The 15,850-nt window shown below is 42.3% G+C and overlaps 2 protein-coding genes across 2 annotated transcripts; one reads left to right on the top strand and one right to left on the bottom strand.

Annotated features, from left to right (window-relative positions):
- Positions 1-474: 474 nt before the first annotated feature.
- LOC144709560 (3-ketoacyl-CoA synthase 17-like) lies at positions 475-2,807 on the top strand. Its single transcript, XM_078583136.1, has 2 exons — positions 475-984; positions 1,081-2,807. Exons 1-2 carry the CDS (start codon positions 802-804, stop codon positions 2,215-2,217), a joined length of 1,320 nt encoding a protein of 439 aa, XP_078439262.1. The 5' UTR covers positions 475-801; the 3' UTR covers positions 2,218-2,807.
- Positions 2,808-5,765: 2,958 nt separating this feature from the next.
- RH39 lies at positions 5,766-11,030 on the bottom strand. The gene is made up of 9 exons (XM_078583135.1): positions 10,413-11,030; positions 9,745-9,840; positions 9,483-9,671; positions 8,477-8,617; positions 8,046-8,186; positions 7,588-7,730; positions 6,800-6,929; positions 6,666-6,714; positions 5,766-6,548 (listed from the first exon to the last, which is right to left on the bottom strand). The coding sequence occupies exons 1-9, from the start codon at positions 10,935-10,937 to the stop codon at positions 6,085-6,087; spliced, it is 1,878 nt and encodes a 625-aa protein (XP_078439261.1). The 5' UTR covers positions 10,938-11,030; the 3' UTR covers positions 5,766-6,084.
- Between the last annotated feature and the right edge of the window lie 4,820 nt (positions 11,031-15,850).

Genomic DNA, 15,850 nt, shown 5'->3' with positions numbered 1-15,850 from the left:
AAACTTCTTGATGTCAGGGCCAAATCCCCGGTCAAACTAGCGCTGCTTGTTTATGTATACACAGGTTTCTCTATCTACCAATCTTTAATAAATGTGGCTGACGCCCTCCCAATTTCGTCAAACTACAACCAATTATCTCGGCCTAGATCAATCGCCGATGGAACTCTTGCTCTGATTATACATTTGTTTATATTTTACTTCTTCTGGCGACAAATTGCCGCGTGCATGCGAATGATGAGTCACTTTCCACGAAGAGTTAATGTCCTCCCATCGTCACCACGACTGAGTCGCCCACTGAGACGAGCCAGTCAAGCAGCCGCACTCGTTATCTTTGCTCAATCTTCAAATCCATTTTCTATTTGTCTGTGATTATCTTAAACAGTTTTCCTTGATCATCCTTCTCAACGAAGAGAGGGCGTGGCGTGTTCGAGCACCGTTGTTATAATAGTGATTCCGACAGGTAGGTGGACGTTGCCCGGTTAGTCATCCTCCCTTCTTCTCTATCAAGCTTCTCCTCGCTCTCTTCCTCCTCTTTAACTTCCCCCACCTCCCATCTGCTCTCCATCCTCCCTCTCTTTCCTCTCTTATATCTGTCTCTTTTCTCTCCCCCCTACCTTTCCTGACTCAAACAAGCTTTTTTCCCTCTCTCTCGTCCCTTTCTCTCTGTCTATCAACCATCTCTCTCTCTTGTTCCTTTTACTCTTTTGTGTCTCCAACACTCATTCTCTCTATAGCGATCCACCAACCTCGGATACCACAAACAGTAGAAAACGGGCTGGATCGACGAGAAGACAAAAGAAGATGACTGCCGACCCATCCATGCAGCCACTAACCCTTCTCCTCGAGCACAAGCTCGCCATAGCCGCACTCCTCTGCTGCACCGCAGTCGCTGTTCTGACATTCTTCCTCTCTCGTCCTCCTCGCGTCTTCCTCTTAGACTACGCCTGCTATCTCCCACCCACGGAACACCGCCTAAGCTTCGAGGTCAGCGATTACTTATATTTTCACTCGATAATCCAACCACGGAGTACTCTCTTGATAATCTTATAGTAAAACTTGCACTTACGATTCCTTGCTCAGGTCTGCGAGTACTTCACCCGCAAGAGCGGCCGCTTCTCTCTCAAGAGCGAAAACTTCATGCGAGGAATCTACGCTAAGTCCGGCCTCGGCGATGAGACCTACGGCCCGCCCTACGTCTTCCGCGACGACATCAACGCCAGGCTGAGCTCCGGCATCGAAGAGGCTCAACGCGGCGCCTTCTCCGCGGTCGAAACCGTCCTCGGGAAGACCCGGCTCGATCCGACCGTCATCGACGTCGTCGTCGTAGCCTCCGGGGTCTTCGCCCACGTCCCCTCCCTCTCGTCCATGCTCGTCCACCGCTTCGGCCTCCGCCCGAACGTCAAGACGTATAATCTCAGCGGGATGGGCTGCAGCTCTGGCGCCGGGGCCGTCGATCTCGCGGCCAGGATCCTCGCCGGGGACCGTCGGATCAAGAACGCGCTGATCGTGGCCACCGAGAACACGAGCCTGAGCTGGTACTCGGGCGATAATCGCTCCATGCTGGTGACCAATTGCATATTCCGCGCCGGCTGCGCCGCCGCGGTCGTGACCAGCGACGGGCGGCGCCGCCGGGACGCGAAGATGGAGCTGGTTCTCGCGCTGAGGAGCCACTACGGGGCGGACGACGCTGCGTACACCGCTGCGTTCCAGGAGGAGGACGACGAAGGGAATTCGGGGTTTTCGCTGAAGAAGGAGCTCGTGAGAGTGGCGGGGAGGGGGCTGAGGAAGCACGTAGAGGAGATGGCGCCGAAGGTATTGCCGTGGAAGGAGCTCGCCATCGCTGTGGCCGGCAAGCTCGGAGTTGGGGTTAGGAAGCCGGACTTAATGGCTGGGTTTGAGCACGCGTGCGTGCACACTGGGGGGAAGGCAGTGGTGGAGGCGGTGGCGGAGGGGATGGGGATGACGGAGAGGATGACGGAGCCAGCAAGGATGACGCTGCATAGGTTCGGGAATACGTCGTGCAGTATGGTGTTTTACGAGCTGGCGTATTTCGAAGCGATGGGGAGGATCAAGGAGGGGGATAGAGTGTGGATGATATCGTTCGGGACGGGGTTTAAGGTCTGCAGCCTCGTCTGGAGGGCGCTGAAGTCGTCTGCCATGGCTGACGATAATCCGTGGAAGAGTTGCATTCACAGGTACCCCCTAAAGGCTTGGTGAGCTCGGCTCCCTACCGCCTGGCTGTAAACTTCTCTCTAGACTCTCTCTATCTCTATCTCTCTCCCTCTCTCTCTGTCTCTCTCTCTCTGTCTCTCTCTCTCTGTCTCTCTCTCTCTGTCTCTCTCTCTCTGTCTCTCTCTCTCTCTCTCTCTCTCTCTCTCTCTCTCTCTCTCTCTGTCTCTCTCTCTCTCTGTCTCTCTCTCTCTGTCTCTGTCTCTCTCCCTCTGTCTCTGTCTCTCTCTCTCTGTCTCTGTCTCTCTCTCTCTCTGTCTCTGTCTCTCTCTGTCTCTTTCTGTCTCTCTCTGTCTCTCTCTCTATCTCTGTCTCACTTTCTCTCTCTCTCTCTCTCTCTCTCTCTCTCTCTCTGTCTCTCTCTCTCTCTCTCTCTCTCTCTCTCTCTCTCTCTCTCTCTCTCTCTCTCTCTCTCTCTCTCTCTCTCTCTCTCTCTCTCTCTCTCTCTCTCTCTCTCTCTCTCTCTCTCTCTCTCTCTCTCTCTCTCTCTCTCTCTCTCTCTCTCTCTCTCTCTCTCTCTCTCTCTCTCTCTCTCTCTCTCTCTCTCTCTCCCTCGCTCTCTCTCTCTCTCTCTCTCTCTCTCTCTCTCTCTCTCTCGCTTTCTCTGTCTCTCTCTCTCTCTCTTTCTCTCTCTCTTTCTCTCTCTCTCTCCCTCTCTCTCTCTCTCTCTCTCTCTCTCTCTCTCTCTCTCTCTCTCTCTCTCTCTCTCTCTCTCTCTCTCTCTCTCTCCCCCCCTCTCTCTCTCTCTCTCCCCCTCTCTCCCTCTCCTCCCATATCTCTCTCTCTCTCTCCTCTCTCTCTCTCTCTCTCTCTCTCTCTCTCTCTCTCTCTCTCTCTCTCTCTCTCTCTCTCTCTCTCTCTCTCTCTCTCTCTCTCTCTCTCTCTCTCTCTCTCTCTCTCTCTCGCTCGCTCGCTCTCCCTCTCTCTCTCTCATGAAGTTTTCGTAAGCCCTTTTTCTCAGTACATTTCTCTTCTTTTTCATGTTTTTTAAGTTCTATCGATCGATGTTTATCTGTCTCTCTCAAATATGTCGCTCCGTTCTCTCCTTCATCTTTGCGTCTTTATCGCTCTATGATTATGATGTTCTAGCAACCCACGACGAATAATCGACGTTTTGTCACTTTCTTTCTCCATCATTTCTTTATATATTTATATCTTCCTCAGTTCCGTCAATTAATATTAATCTCTCTCTATCATAACCTTGTCGTATTAATCTTTCTCTGCCTAATTTTCTTCACTCATTTTTCAATCTCCCTCTTTATCTTTCTAATTCCGATTCTCCCTCTTCATCAATATCCATCACTGTACACTGTTCCTCTCGTAATCTCTAGCTATGATTTTGATGTACCAACAACCCACGACGAATAATCACGGATCATAATGGATGTTTATCTGTCTCTTTCTCGATGCCTTATCTCTTTCATTTTAAAATCTTTACCTCGCTTTACTTTGTCTCCTTCTATCTCTTTAGTTCCGAATTCTCCCTCCGAATATCCGCTCCCATTCACTCTTTCTCTCTCTCTTTATACCCTACTTCCTCTCACTACTCTCTACTTACTCTCTCTTTACCTCTCTATTCTCTCTTGCTTGCTACTCTCTCTTTATCTCTCTACTCTCTTTCTCGCTAATCTCACTATCCTACTCTCTTTCTCTCTCTCTACTCTCTCTCCCTCTACTCCCCACGCTACTCTACTCTCTCTCTATCTCTCTCTGCTCTGATACCCTGCTCTATCTCTCTCTACTCTGCTCTCTTGCTCTATCTCTCTCTATTCTCTCTCCCTGTACTCTCTACGCTACTCTAATCTCTCTCCCTCAACTCTCTACGTTACTCTAATCTCTCTCCCTCTACGCGCTGCGCGACTCTACTCTCTCTCTATCTGTCTCTACTCGACTCTCTTTCTACATCTCTCTCCATCCTCTACCCTACTCTTAGTTTTTGCAAAGACCTAAACCCTATCAAAACTTTCGTCTGGTTCGGGTCGGTTCTTGTTCAGTCCAGGTACGTTCCGGTCTGGACCGATCCTGGTCTGGTCAGGTTGACTAGTCAATGTTAAAGTCAAAGTAGAAAATTTATGCTCATATTAATGTTAAATATGCTCTACATCAACTGAGGGCCCACAGATGGTAAAATATATAGCGTCTACACTGAACTCAATTGAAACCTCTTCGTCAAGAGGGATTTTATATTTCTAGAATTTTATAAAATATATTAAATAATATACTTCCGGATCTGGTCTCGTTTGACCCTTGGACCTAAACCTGTTTGACAAACCAGTCCAGCCTCAAATGCAGGGCCTACGGTGCTGGTTCGGTCTGGTCAAACCAGTCCGCGGTACTAAATGTCTAACCCTACCTACTCTCTCTCTATCTCTCTATCTCTCTCTGCTCTACTGTCTTTCTCAATCTCTCTCTACTCTCTCCATCTACTCTACTATCTCTCTATCTCTCTATCTCTCTTGCTCTACTCTGTGTCTCAATCTCTCTCTGCTCTCTCCATCTCTCTGTGCTCTACTCTATTTCTCAATCTCTCTCTGCTCTATTCTCTATCTTTCTCTACTCTACTGTCTCTCTATCTCTCTTTGCTCTCCGCTCTTTCTCTATCTCTCTCTATTCTTCTCTCTTCAATCTCATTTTTTCTCTCTACTCTACTCTCACCACTCCCCTCTCTCTCTCTCTACTCTCGCTCCACTCTACTCTCCTTCTCTATCTATCTCTAGTCCACTCTACTCTCTATCCACTCTAAATCTCTCTCTACTCTACTCTACTCTAGGCATCGGGGATTGGATCGGATCGTTCGAATCTTGTTCGAAAGATTCGAACAAAAAATTGCTTATTCGAACTGATCTGTTCGAAACTTTCAATTGAACTGACCCTTTGTTCGTGTTCTATCAAGAGTTTCGAACAAACAAATTGGTTCGTTCGTGTTCGATCGGCAATTTGTTCGACCAAGTTCAAACAAATGACCAGCGGGCGCCAGCAACCTCCAGCGGCTTTCTCTCTGGTGGTCTCCGGACGGTGCTGGCGGCCACTGGCAGTCGTTGGTGGCCGCTGGGCGGCGTTGGCGGCGGCTAGCCGCTGCTGGCGGCCGCTGGCCAAAGCTGGCGGCTGCTGGACGGCGCTGGGCGGCCGCTGTCCAGCGTTGGGCTTCCGATGGCCGGCGCTGGGCAGCGGCTGGGCACCGCTGATAGCTGCTGGCCGGCCGCTGGGCGCAGCTGGGCAGCGCTAGCCGCCGCTGGGCGCCGCTGGATTCGAACATTCGGCTTGATCCGATTCAAACAACATGTTCGAATCAGATCGTATTTGAACATTCGATCCAAACAGCCATCTTGTTCGAACAATCAAATCCGAATAGACACGCAGATCGTGTTCAGATCAGATCTGAACTGGACAGATCGGTGTTCGGATTCGTTCGTTCGAATGCCCGAACCAATCGAGCATTCAAACGATCTGTCCGAATCCCCAATCCCTACTCTACTCGCAATACTCTCTTTCTTTATCTCTCTGTACTCTCTTTCTCTCTCTCTAGGATTTGGATGGACAAAAAACCCCGACAAATACTAAAAATGCCCAAAAACCAGAGAGACAAAAGTATTTACGTGCATCACTTAAAAAGATTTTCTAAACCATTCTCTCAATGCAAGTTGCAGGGTACGGGGACGGAGGACGGAACGGGAAGTACCAGCATTTCTACTCCATCCAGCCATCCGTCGCAAAGTCTCCCGTTTTATCCCGTTCCCGTCACAGATAACTCGGACGGAACGGGACGGGAACAGAGGCTACTTCCGTGCTGAGGCAGGACGGATGACGTTAAGTGACGAAACGGACGTAGAGCCGTCATCCCATGTAGAACCTTACTCAACGAGCTCCCTCTCTCCCGGCGGCGCTGCTCCGCCGGAATCCGACGACTTTGATCTTCGTTCCCGCCGCCGTCGCCGGCTTCCTCCCACCGCCGGGCTTCTTCTTCGATCCGTCTATCGGTTTAATGGCGGCAAATCTCTTGTTCGTCGTCGATCTAGGGTTTCGATCGCCGACGACGGCGGATTTCCCCAATTTGGCCGGTGCGATCGATCTTCCCGATTTGGGGATGCCAGATTTCGATCCTCCAGCTCGGATTGCGGGCTGCGATGATTTTGCGGATCGTGATTTGGAGGAGATTGGGGAATCCGGCTTGCCAGGCCGATCCGGCCGGCGAATCGCCGCGGCGTCTCTTCGAACGCTCTCCGCGTTGAGAGTCTCCAAGCTTTCGTTCTTCCGGATCGCGTCTTCGATCCTTGTTGCCAGGATCAGATCCTTCTTCGCCACCAGGCTTGTCACCTTCCCTGTCAGAACAGTTGATTCATAGTTTAATCGGATAATTCATGAAGATCGCATCAATAGGTTATGATAATTAACATTTGTATCATCGAAATTTCTGTAATTTGAAGTGTTATAGATACCTTTGGCACCCATTCGAGCAGTTCTACCGGTGCGGTGGAGGTAATCGATCTGAAATGACCAGAGATGGGAAGAAATTAGGGTTCATAATTTGACATGGAAGAGGGGAAATTCAAGTTAATTGATAGATTTGTACCGAGTTGAGGGGAAAGTCGAACATGATAACATGATCAACGTCCATGTCAAGCCCCCGCGCAGCCAAGTCCGTGCAGACAAGAGTTGGGCAATCCCCTTCATCACTCTTAAATTTCTTCAGATTTTCAACTCTGCAATTCGAAAGATCAATATATGTATGGAAACGTGAAATTCTTTTTTTTTCGAAAATTTGGAAACGTGAAATTCTGATATGATCCTGGTCATTCAGATAATTTAGCTGCTAAACAGAGAAGAAATTCGAGCATATTCCAAGAACATGAGAGGAAAAAGTAATAGATGAAGAAACCGAGGGAAAAAAACTAGTAAGAATCGCACAAGCCACATGAAAACTTGAACTTTTGGTACGATTAAAATTACTAGAACAATTTAGCCATTTGAAAATAAAATAAACTCGACCATTTCATTAATCTGAGAAGAAGAACTGGACGAATCATCCGTGGAGAAAACCAAGTTATGAGAACTGCGAATGATCATTATAAGAAAACTAAAACTTGAAATTTTTAAACGATTTAAATTATTCTGATGATTTGGATATTCGAAAAAAGGCTCGGGCATTCCTCATTCTGAGAGGAAAAATATTCAAAACATAACTGGTGGAGAAACCAAATTATTAGAAAGAAAGAAACAACACAAAAACTTGAAATATTGATATGATTAAAAGGACAAGGATAATTTAGCAATTGAAGAATAAAACGAATGAGAGCATTCCATGAATCGGAGGACAAAAATCATTGGCTGAATAAACCCGTTGAAATTTGATGGCTTCACCTCTGGTCTGCAGGCACCTCTCCGTGATAATTTACGGTGGAAATTTGATTCTCTCTGAGAAAATGATCAACGGCACGACTCGAATTCAGGGTGTTGCAGAACACCATAACTCTGTTCCCTTTTGCAAGACTTGGCTCTAGAACCTGCGGTTTAATTGTGAATTTCAAGATATATTGGTTACCCACCAAAGAAAAAGATGTTGCCAACTGAAAATAGCCAATTCTCTTAATTATCGTGATACAATTGAAAACCTTCATTTTAGTTTTTGTTTGGAATTTGAATTCGATAATACTTGGCTCCAGAACCTGCGGTTTAATTTGAATTTCAAGATATATTTATTACCCATCAAAGAAAAAGATGTTGCCAATTGAAAATAGCTAAGTCTCTTAATTATTGTGATCCCATTGAAAACCTTCATTTTAGTTTTTGTTTGGAACTTGAATTCGATGGGACTTCACCTGCAATAGCACCTCCAGCTTGTTTTCTGACCCCGAAAGCTTCATAAAATCATGACGAGCGGAAGCAACTTTTTTGTTGAAAGTTGAGGTTCGCAAATGAACAATTCCTTGAAATTCCTCGTCGACTAATGTTTGCACTGCCTGTCGCAACAGTAAACGTCGCATGAAAAGTTAGGGCTCCGCATGATAAAAAGACTTATTGATGTCCAGTTATCAGATAATCAAATGTCACTGAATTGTCATATAAACGAGGAAAACAGGAACCACATATAGAGTAAATATTATAAATGGGATGATGCAGATGAACGATTTTTCCTCTATGAGAATCATCACATCAAAGAAGTGAAGAAATGATTGTGTTTTTCTAAAGTAGGATCATACGAAATTTAAATTCAAAAGGTGAAAGTGAAATCTGAAGTCAAAGAATAGACCTTGGTCATGGTGGCCGCAACCAATATAGTCTGAAATCCATGATCGCCAGGTTTCAGGCATCTGTTCTTCAGAGGGGCGAGAAACTTCTTGATGTCAGGACCAAATCCCCGGTCAAACATAGTGTCTGCTTCATCCAGAACCTACAACCAAAAAGTCTGATAATAAGTTTTAAATAAAGCGAGCTGCCTACCAGAAGGAGAGACATGGAGAGAGAGAGAGAGAGATGAGGATATGGAAAGAATAAAATAGGTAAAGACATGTGGAGGAAATGGAGAAAGAAATCGCCAAAACAACAGAGATAAACAGAGAAAGAAAGAAAGTGATTGATAGAATATCATAAAGTCGAAGAATGCTAGATTTCTAAGGATGTAGAGAGAAGTTTGAGAAATTATATCTGGAAGGACAGATTGAGAATACCAGGTATTTTATATCACAATGAAATAGGTAGAGAGAGTTGATTCAAAAAAAAAAGGTAGAGAGATGTAGAGGAGATGAAAAAGGTAGGAGAGTGAGATTTGGGATATGGAGAGAGAAAGAACCAAAAACAAACGAGAGATTGAGAGAGAAAAAGTAATCGGTAGAGTACAATAAATTAGGATGATGCTTGAGTAATGAAGATGTAGAGAGAAGATAAAAAGAAAGTCATGGCGATGAGGATATATTGATGTATAGCAGGCAATCGATATTACCATAAAATAGGTAGAGAGATAGAAAATATGGAGAGAGAGAGAGAGAGAAAACAGAAGTTTCAAATAAATAAGGATACCGAGAAAGAAAGAATAAAGTAGGATGATGATTTCATTGAAAAAAAAGGAGAAAGCTATTACAAAAAAACGAGGAGAGAGAGAAAAAGGCAAACAGTTAAATAAATCGAGAGAGAGAGAGAGACAGAAAGAATAAAATAGGTGAATGCTTTGATTCAAAAAAAGGAGAGAATGCTAGAGCTCTGAAGATGTACAGAGAAGATAAATTATGTATTCCCAATAAGGACAAATTGTGATTTACCAGGTATTTGATATCACCATAAACAATGTTTCCATCATTGATATGCTGAAGAATTCGGCCAGGAGTGCCAACAATCATATCAAGTGGAATATTCAATGAATCCTCTTGAGGTCTAAGACGACCGCCTCCACTGATCATGGTAGAACGAAACTTAGCATGATGGCTTATAGATTTAGCAACACGAAATACCTGGAATAAAATATCCCAATCAAACTCAACCAAGAATCTCATTTTCAAAATCCAATAAAAAATGAAAAAAAACCTGCTCAGAGAGTTCCCTTGTCGGACACATCACAACAGCTCGAGGACGCCGAGCCTTCATCAGCATGCCTGATTCTTCCTCGTCACGTTTTATAAGCTGTTTTTGAAAAAAAATTCTCTATTTAATAAGATTATAAGCTTCCTCATCACGTTTTATAAGCTCTGTTTGGAAAAAAAATCTAGTTCAATGATATTACTTCGCCTCACCCCAACAATTTATAAGATGTTTTAGAATAAAAAACATTTAGTTTAATGATATTACTTGCCTCCTCGTCCAATTTTATAAGCTGTTTTTGTAAAGAAAAGTCTATTTTAATGAGATCACATGCCTCACTCTTTTTTACAAGAAAAATAACTCTAGTTTTATAAGATAACTTTGCCTTCTCGTCACGTCTAATAAGCTGTTTCTGGAAAAAGAAAATCAATAATTTCACGAGATCACTAGCCTCATCGTCAAGTTTCATAAGCTGTCTGTGGGAAGAAAAAACTATAGTTTAATGAGATTAATTGCCTTCTCGCTACATTTTACAAGTTCTTTTTGTCCAAAATGTCTAGCTTAATCTGATTCCTTGTTAGCTTAACCTTCACAAGATTCAAGATGTAATAAAAGATGTAATTCAAGATGTAAAGAAAGGAGACTTTCACAAGTAGAAGGGGAGAAAACATCACCTGAACAAGAGGAAGCATGTAAGTGAGCGTCTTCCCCGACCCAGTGTGAGAACCCAAGACGACGCTCTTCCCCTCCAACACACCCGGAATACCCACACGCTGAATTTCAGTAGGAGCAGAAATCCCCATTTCTTCAAGAGCCGCCATCAACTCCTCACTCAAACCCAATTCCGAGAAACTGGCAGGAACCCTCGCCTTCTCTTCACCACTTTTCTTCGAATCAGACGATTCCGAACGGTTTTGAAGCGAAGAACGGGTCGATTTACGCGGATTTGGACTGATTCCGGCGTCTTTGAGGTGCCTGGATCGGAGTTTCTCCAACAAAAGGGAGTGGCGGGGGGGTAGAGATTCCTGCTGAGGTTCAGCGGTGGTGGAGACGCAGACGGCTCCTCTGAGCCCGTGAGAAACCTTGCGGAAAGCGGGAACCCTTGAAGAAGAGAATATAGAAGAAGATAACAGGTTTGATGAGAAGGAAAGCGAAATTAGGGTTCTTCCGCTTCCTCCGCTGCTACCCATCAGCCCCATTTTGCTCCTTTGCTTGTGTGAGGCTTCGCCCCTTCTTCTCTATCGCTCTTCTTCTTGAGCTTGACGGAGATGGAAGAGATTTTATCGATAGTCTCTGAGCTTAGAGGAAGAGAGATATTTCCTTTTTAAACCCTTTTTATATATAATTATGTGCATTTATTCTTACTTTTGTGATTTATAGAAAGAGTATAGTTGTAATTTAATTGAAATTTAGGGAGGTTAGAATTTAAGATTTATGTATTAGAAAATGGATATCTCTTTTGAAGACCTTTTGATTTAAAATTATGTGCTTGTATTTACAGTTTTGTGATATATAGAAAAAGTATATTTGTAGTTTTTGAGAAGTACAATTTTATTGAAATCTTTGGAAGTAAAAAGTACAGATTTCTGTATTGGAAGAGAGATATTTCTTCTGAAACCCTCTTGGCTTGTAATTATTTGTTTTTAGTTATAATTTTGTGATTAATTTTTTAATGTGCACTTTTATTGACATTTAGCAAAGTAAAAATCAGAATTTTCAAATTATGGGAAAAGATCGTAGATGGTCAAGTTGAGAAATCAATTTTCAATTTATTTTAGAAGGTTTTATGATTTATTTTGAGTTCAAGAGGACAAAAGTGGTGAAGAATGCTGATTAAACAAGTCATTCGACCAGCTTTTTATGACCTTACTGTTTGAATTTAAGGTTTAGCAATGATCAATTTTCTAAGACAAGATTCACACAGCTGAAGAAATAGATTGAGCCTGACCTTTAAAACTAAAACCAAAACACACCAATCAAAGCACCATGTGCACAGCCTAATCCGCTACTGGTTGGTTCCTCAAATGATTCTTCTTAAGTTTCACAATTACTCATCCCCTATGCATATCCATGGGGTTCTCTGCACATCAAATATCATCATCTTCTACTTGGTAAACATCATGAAACATTGTAAAGATCTTCTCACCATTTGAATTGAGAAGGAAGAATGCTCAACGTGAAGGGAGAAGAAAGGAGGGGGCGCTTAAGGAGAAAATTATCTGGGGTGTCTCTTAATTAGAAAATTGGAATCTCTAAAACATTTTATTACATTTAAATCAGCTGTGCCACTTGTTGCAGTCCAACATTTTATTCCAGTCAATCATTGGCAGCTGCAAATTATTGATGATGGTCAATCACATGTGATGTCTAGTCATTAGTTTCAGCATTCTAGGTGCCCATTTACTATACCATTTGACTTAAAATGTGCAACAAATGAAAAAAAAGAGGATTTAAACTAAAAAGTGCAATTTGATGCTTAGGACAAGTGGTATCTCACAATTGACATGTACATGTGACAAAACACGATGTTATAAAGAGTATAACACAAAGTTTCACACTTCATCGGTGTTTTTGGCATTCTCGAGGACAATTGTCAGTATCGGATTAAAATCACTAACTTTATGCCATGATTGAAACTTTTATGGTGATTTTGAAGACATGTCAGAAACAGATCAATGCACATTTCAAGCGTTAATTTTGACTTGTAATTTTTGGGAAATCTAAGATTATGAAGTCATACTAGCATTCTATGATGGGGATCAATGAGAAGAGAAAAGTAATATATTATCTAGATTCCCCGACTTCAAAATAAAACCTTTGATGACCTGTAAAAAGTTTTGAGGTAATTATTTTAGGGTAATTTTTATTATTGTTGGGTTATGGGCTATAGTTTCGATGCATGAAAACTTATTTAATCAGCAGACGCATTAGATGATGTCATAAATTATCGATAAAACAGGCAATGAGTATCTTTTGCGGAAATTTTTCCACCCTTGACTTGCTTCTTGGGAGATTTTCTTCAAGCCTACCAATTGCTCGGCTTCCAGCAGTATCCACGCGACTAGAATGTTGTTATATCTCCTCTCCTTGTTCAAGAATCCTTGAATATCTTGCAATTCTTCTCACCATCAAAGATACTTGTGTAAGAGTGGAGAAGATAGAGAAATAAGAAAGAGATACTTGTGATTTTGGCTTGCTTTGGCACGTAAAATGGGCGCCCCCTTATTTACGCTTATTTAAGTTTTTTCACAAAACCTTTAAATTAAAGTATTTCTTTCAACATCATTTTAGTCTTATGCGTGTCACCCTGTAGACCCATATATTGTGCTAGTAAATAACTTTAAGGTGCAATAACCTTTATTGAGCTACCTTATTAATTAACTATAACAGTATTTTGATTCATTAATAGAGGATCTATTTAACCCAATTGAGAGGTTAAATTTCCAGCCAATGAGGTGCCAATCTACATATCGTGCTCTAAAAGATATATAGTAGTCCTTTGAATCTCTTATGGAACCTTGTACGTCATTTGTTATCGTACATGTATAGTCCTTTATCCCTGAGAGACTCCTATATGACTTTGGGTATGTTTAATTGTCAATCCCTAATTCATCATTTAGTTGGTACTGATTAATAACATGGATAATTGGAGAACATCTTCTATAATACCCTCACTACCATGTCTAGGGATTTGGATGCATCGTCTTCCATTTGTTAATCTCCTTCTATAACGAGGGGGATGATCCCCTCTTGATCACATAATCATCTCTCTGGACTTCTTTTTATACCTGAGATAAAGCTTATTTGAATTCCATGATTAGATACTCGCAAGATGTATTCAACCAATAGTCACCCATCCATGAGATGTCCTTGGTGTCTCAAGTGAAGAGAACACTTATACCACCGTGGCATGAATCAATCTTATTAACATTTAGGTATACTGCCATTTAGGGATCCATACAGATGAATTGAATGAACTCTTTCTCCAAATAACGCCCTCCATACAGATGGATCAAAAAGTGCTATTATATTATCACAATTCGATGCTAATCTTGATAATCCATTGAATAGGAATGTTTAGAATACATATTTAAAGACAAGCAATCATTGTATTATGATCTCATCAAAATTCACTAAGTCATTGCATGTATTCATGGACTTAATTATAAACTTCACACTGAATAATAATGCACTAATATTTTGTTCTATGAACTTAAGTAAAACATGGTGGTATAATTTGGCTTGACGACCACATATTAACCATCATTTATTTCCTCTATCCATCAATGTTCTTGAATCTATAAATAGACACCAAATAATATTCGTGATTTAACATAGTGACTAGCTCATTTCAAATTTCATTCAGATATATACTTAATTTTCACGAATGAAGGATTGGAGGAAAAGTGAATTCGATTAAGAGTTGCGAATAAAAAGTAACAAAACCCATTTGCCATATGAAAATTGTTGGGTTCTACATCCTGGAACTAGATGAAACTCAACTGATTCCTACGGGGATATATTTGAAATAGAATCAAAATGACATCTACATAACCAACGGTCAAATCACTACAGCATTGATTTTATCTGTGATTTATTAGATCCTTGAGTGAGATGTGTTGAGCTACTCAAGTGTGAAGCCTTTAGATGCATCTACACACTTTGTGGAACTTTGAATATTCTCCTTCTCCTTGCATGCTCGTTCACAATCCATCGCTGTCATTATGTTATCGCAATGGCATTTGAAATGAATAGAAACCAAGAGGGCAAGGGAGACGAAGGGGAAGGGCCCTAAAAAATTTTGTTCTGGGTGAATTTGTTTCAAGACCTTCTACTCTTTTACTAAGTGCAAAATTTTCATACATAATTGATGTAAATATGTGTGGTCGGCAAGCCAATCACACATCTCGCATCTCGTTCTGTGTTCATTAATAGAACATATTCATTATAGTGCACGTGTGATGCTTATAATGAAGTCCGTGAATACATGATCAAACTTAGTGAATTATGATGAGATCGTAATACAGAGATCACTAGTCTTTAAGCATGTGTTCTAAACATTTCTAAATGAAGGATACACGAGAAGGACGTCGAAGTATCCGAAATAGAATAGTTGTTGGGTTCTAGAGGCCTTGACATGGATGAATGAATAAAAATGATTCGCAGTGGAAGACTTGAACGAATCGAACGGCATCAACAAAAATATTAAACAAAGTACCTTTCCATGTATAGCATCCGTGATTTCTTGGATCCCAGAGTGAGATGAGTCAAGCTGCTCAAGTGTGTAGCCTCTAGGCGTATCCACGTGAAACTCGGCACGTCGAATCTCCTCCTTCTCCTTGACGAGCCGCGTTCTACCTCGACCGTCGTCATTATGTCATTTTGATCGCATCGGGCATGGAGAGGGGTGTTGGGGAGAAGGAAAAAGAAGGGGAAGGCCCCCTAAACAATTCTGGCCTGGGCAGATTTTGTTCAGAGCCTTCCTCTATTTATACTAAGTGGGTATTTCTCATAAAACCCCCAAAACTTAAGTATATCTTCTGACGTCCAAAAGACCATTTGTGTGTGACCCTTTAGGTCCATGTATCAGTCTAGTTAACGACTCCAGCGGCCCAAAAACATTTATTGACCTTCCAAATTAATTAACAATATCATTATTTAGATTAATTAATGTTGGATCGATTTAACCCAATCGATAGTCGAGTCTCCCACACGTGGGGTGCCAAGCTACTCCTCGTGTCCTAGAAGATACAAAAGAGTGTATATCGACTCACTCATGGAACCTGTTATTCATCAGTTACCGTGTATGTATAATCCCTCATCCACTTGACGCTCATTGGACGACTTAGGGTATGGTCAATTCAGGGATTCGTACGGATCAATTCAGTGAACTCTTTCCACTAAAGAGCACCCACTATCTATCCTTAGTGTCTCTACACTGAAAGCTACGGGTCTGAACATAATCATCATATCAGTGAGGTTAGATAGTGTTATTCTATCCGGATACTTCGATATCCTTCTTGCGTATACGGACAGTTGACCATACCCTAAGTTGTCCAATGAGCGTCAAGTGGATGAGGGATTATACATACACGGTAACTGATGAATAACA

The sequence above is a fragment of the Wolffia australiana genome, chromosome 11 (genome assembly GCF_029677425.1).
Source record: "Wolffia australiana isolate 7733 chromosome 11, ASM2967742v1".
Lineage (NCBI taxonomy): Eukaryota > Viridiplantae > Streptophyta > Magnoliopsida > Alismatales > Araceae > Wolffia > Wolffia australiana.
This window is presented reverse-complemented; position numbering and strand designations above follow the sequence as displayed.

What these genes read in the sequence shown, in the direction of transcription:
- LOC144709560 (XM_078583136.1), top strand. Translation starts at nt 802, where the DNA reads ATGACTGCCGACCCATCCATGCAGCCACTAACCCTTCTCCTCGAGCAC. An exon ending in AACACCGCCTAAGCTTCGAG is followed by an intron (nt 985 to 1,080) that starts GTCAGCGATTAC and finishes TTCCTTGCTCAG; the next exon opens with GTCTGCGAGTACTTCACCCG.
- RH39 (XM_078583135.1), bottom strand. Translation starts at nt 10,937, where the DNA reads ATGGGGCTGATGGGTAGCAGCGGAGGAAGCGGAAGAACCCTAATTTCG. An exon ending in TTGCGGCCACCATGACCAAG is followed by an intron (nt 8,187 to 8,476) that starts GTCTATTCTTTG and finishes CTGTTGCGACAG; the next exon opens with GCAGTGCAAACATTAGTCGA. An exon ending in GAGGTGCCTGCAGACCAGAG is followed by an intron (nt 6,930 to 7,587) that starts GTGAAGCCATCA and finishes TTCGAATTGCAG; the next exon opens with AGTTGAAAATCTGAAGAAAT.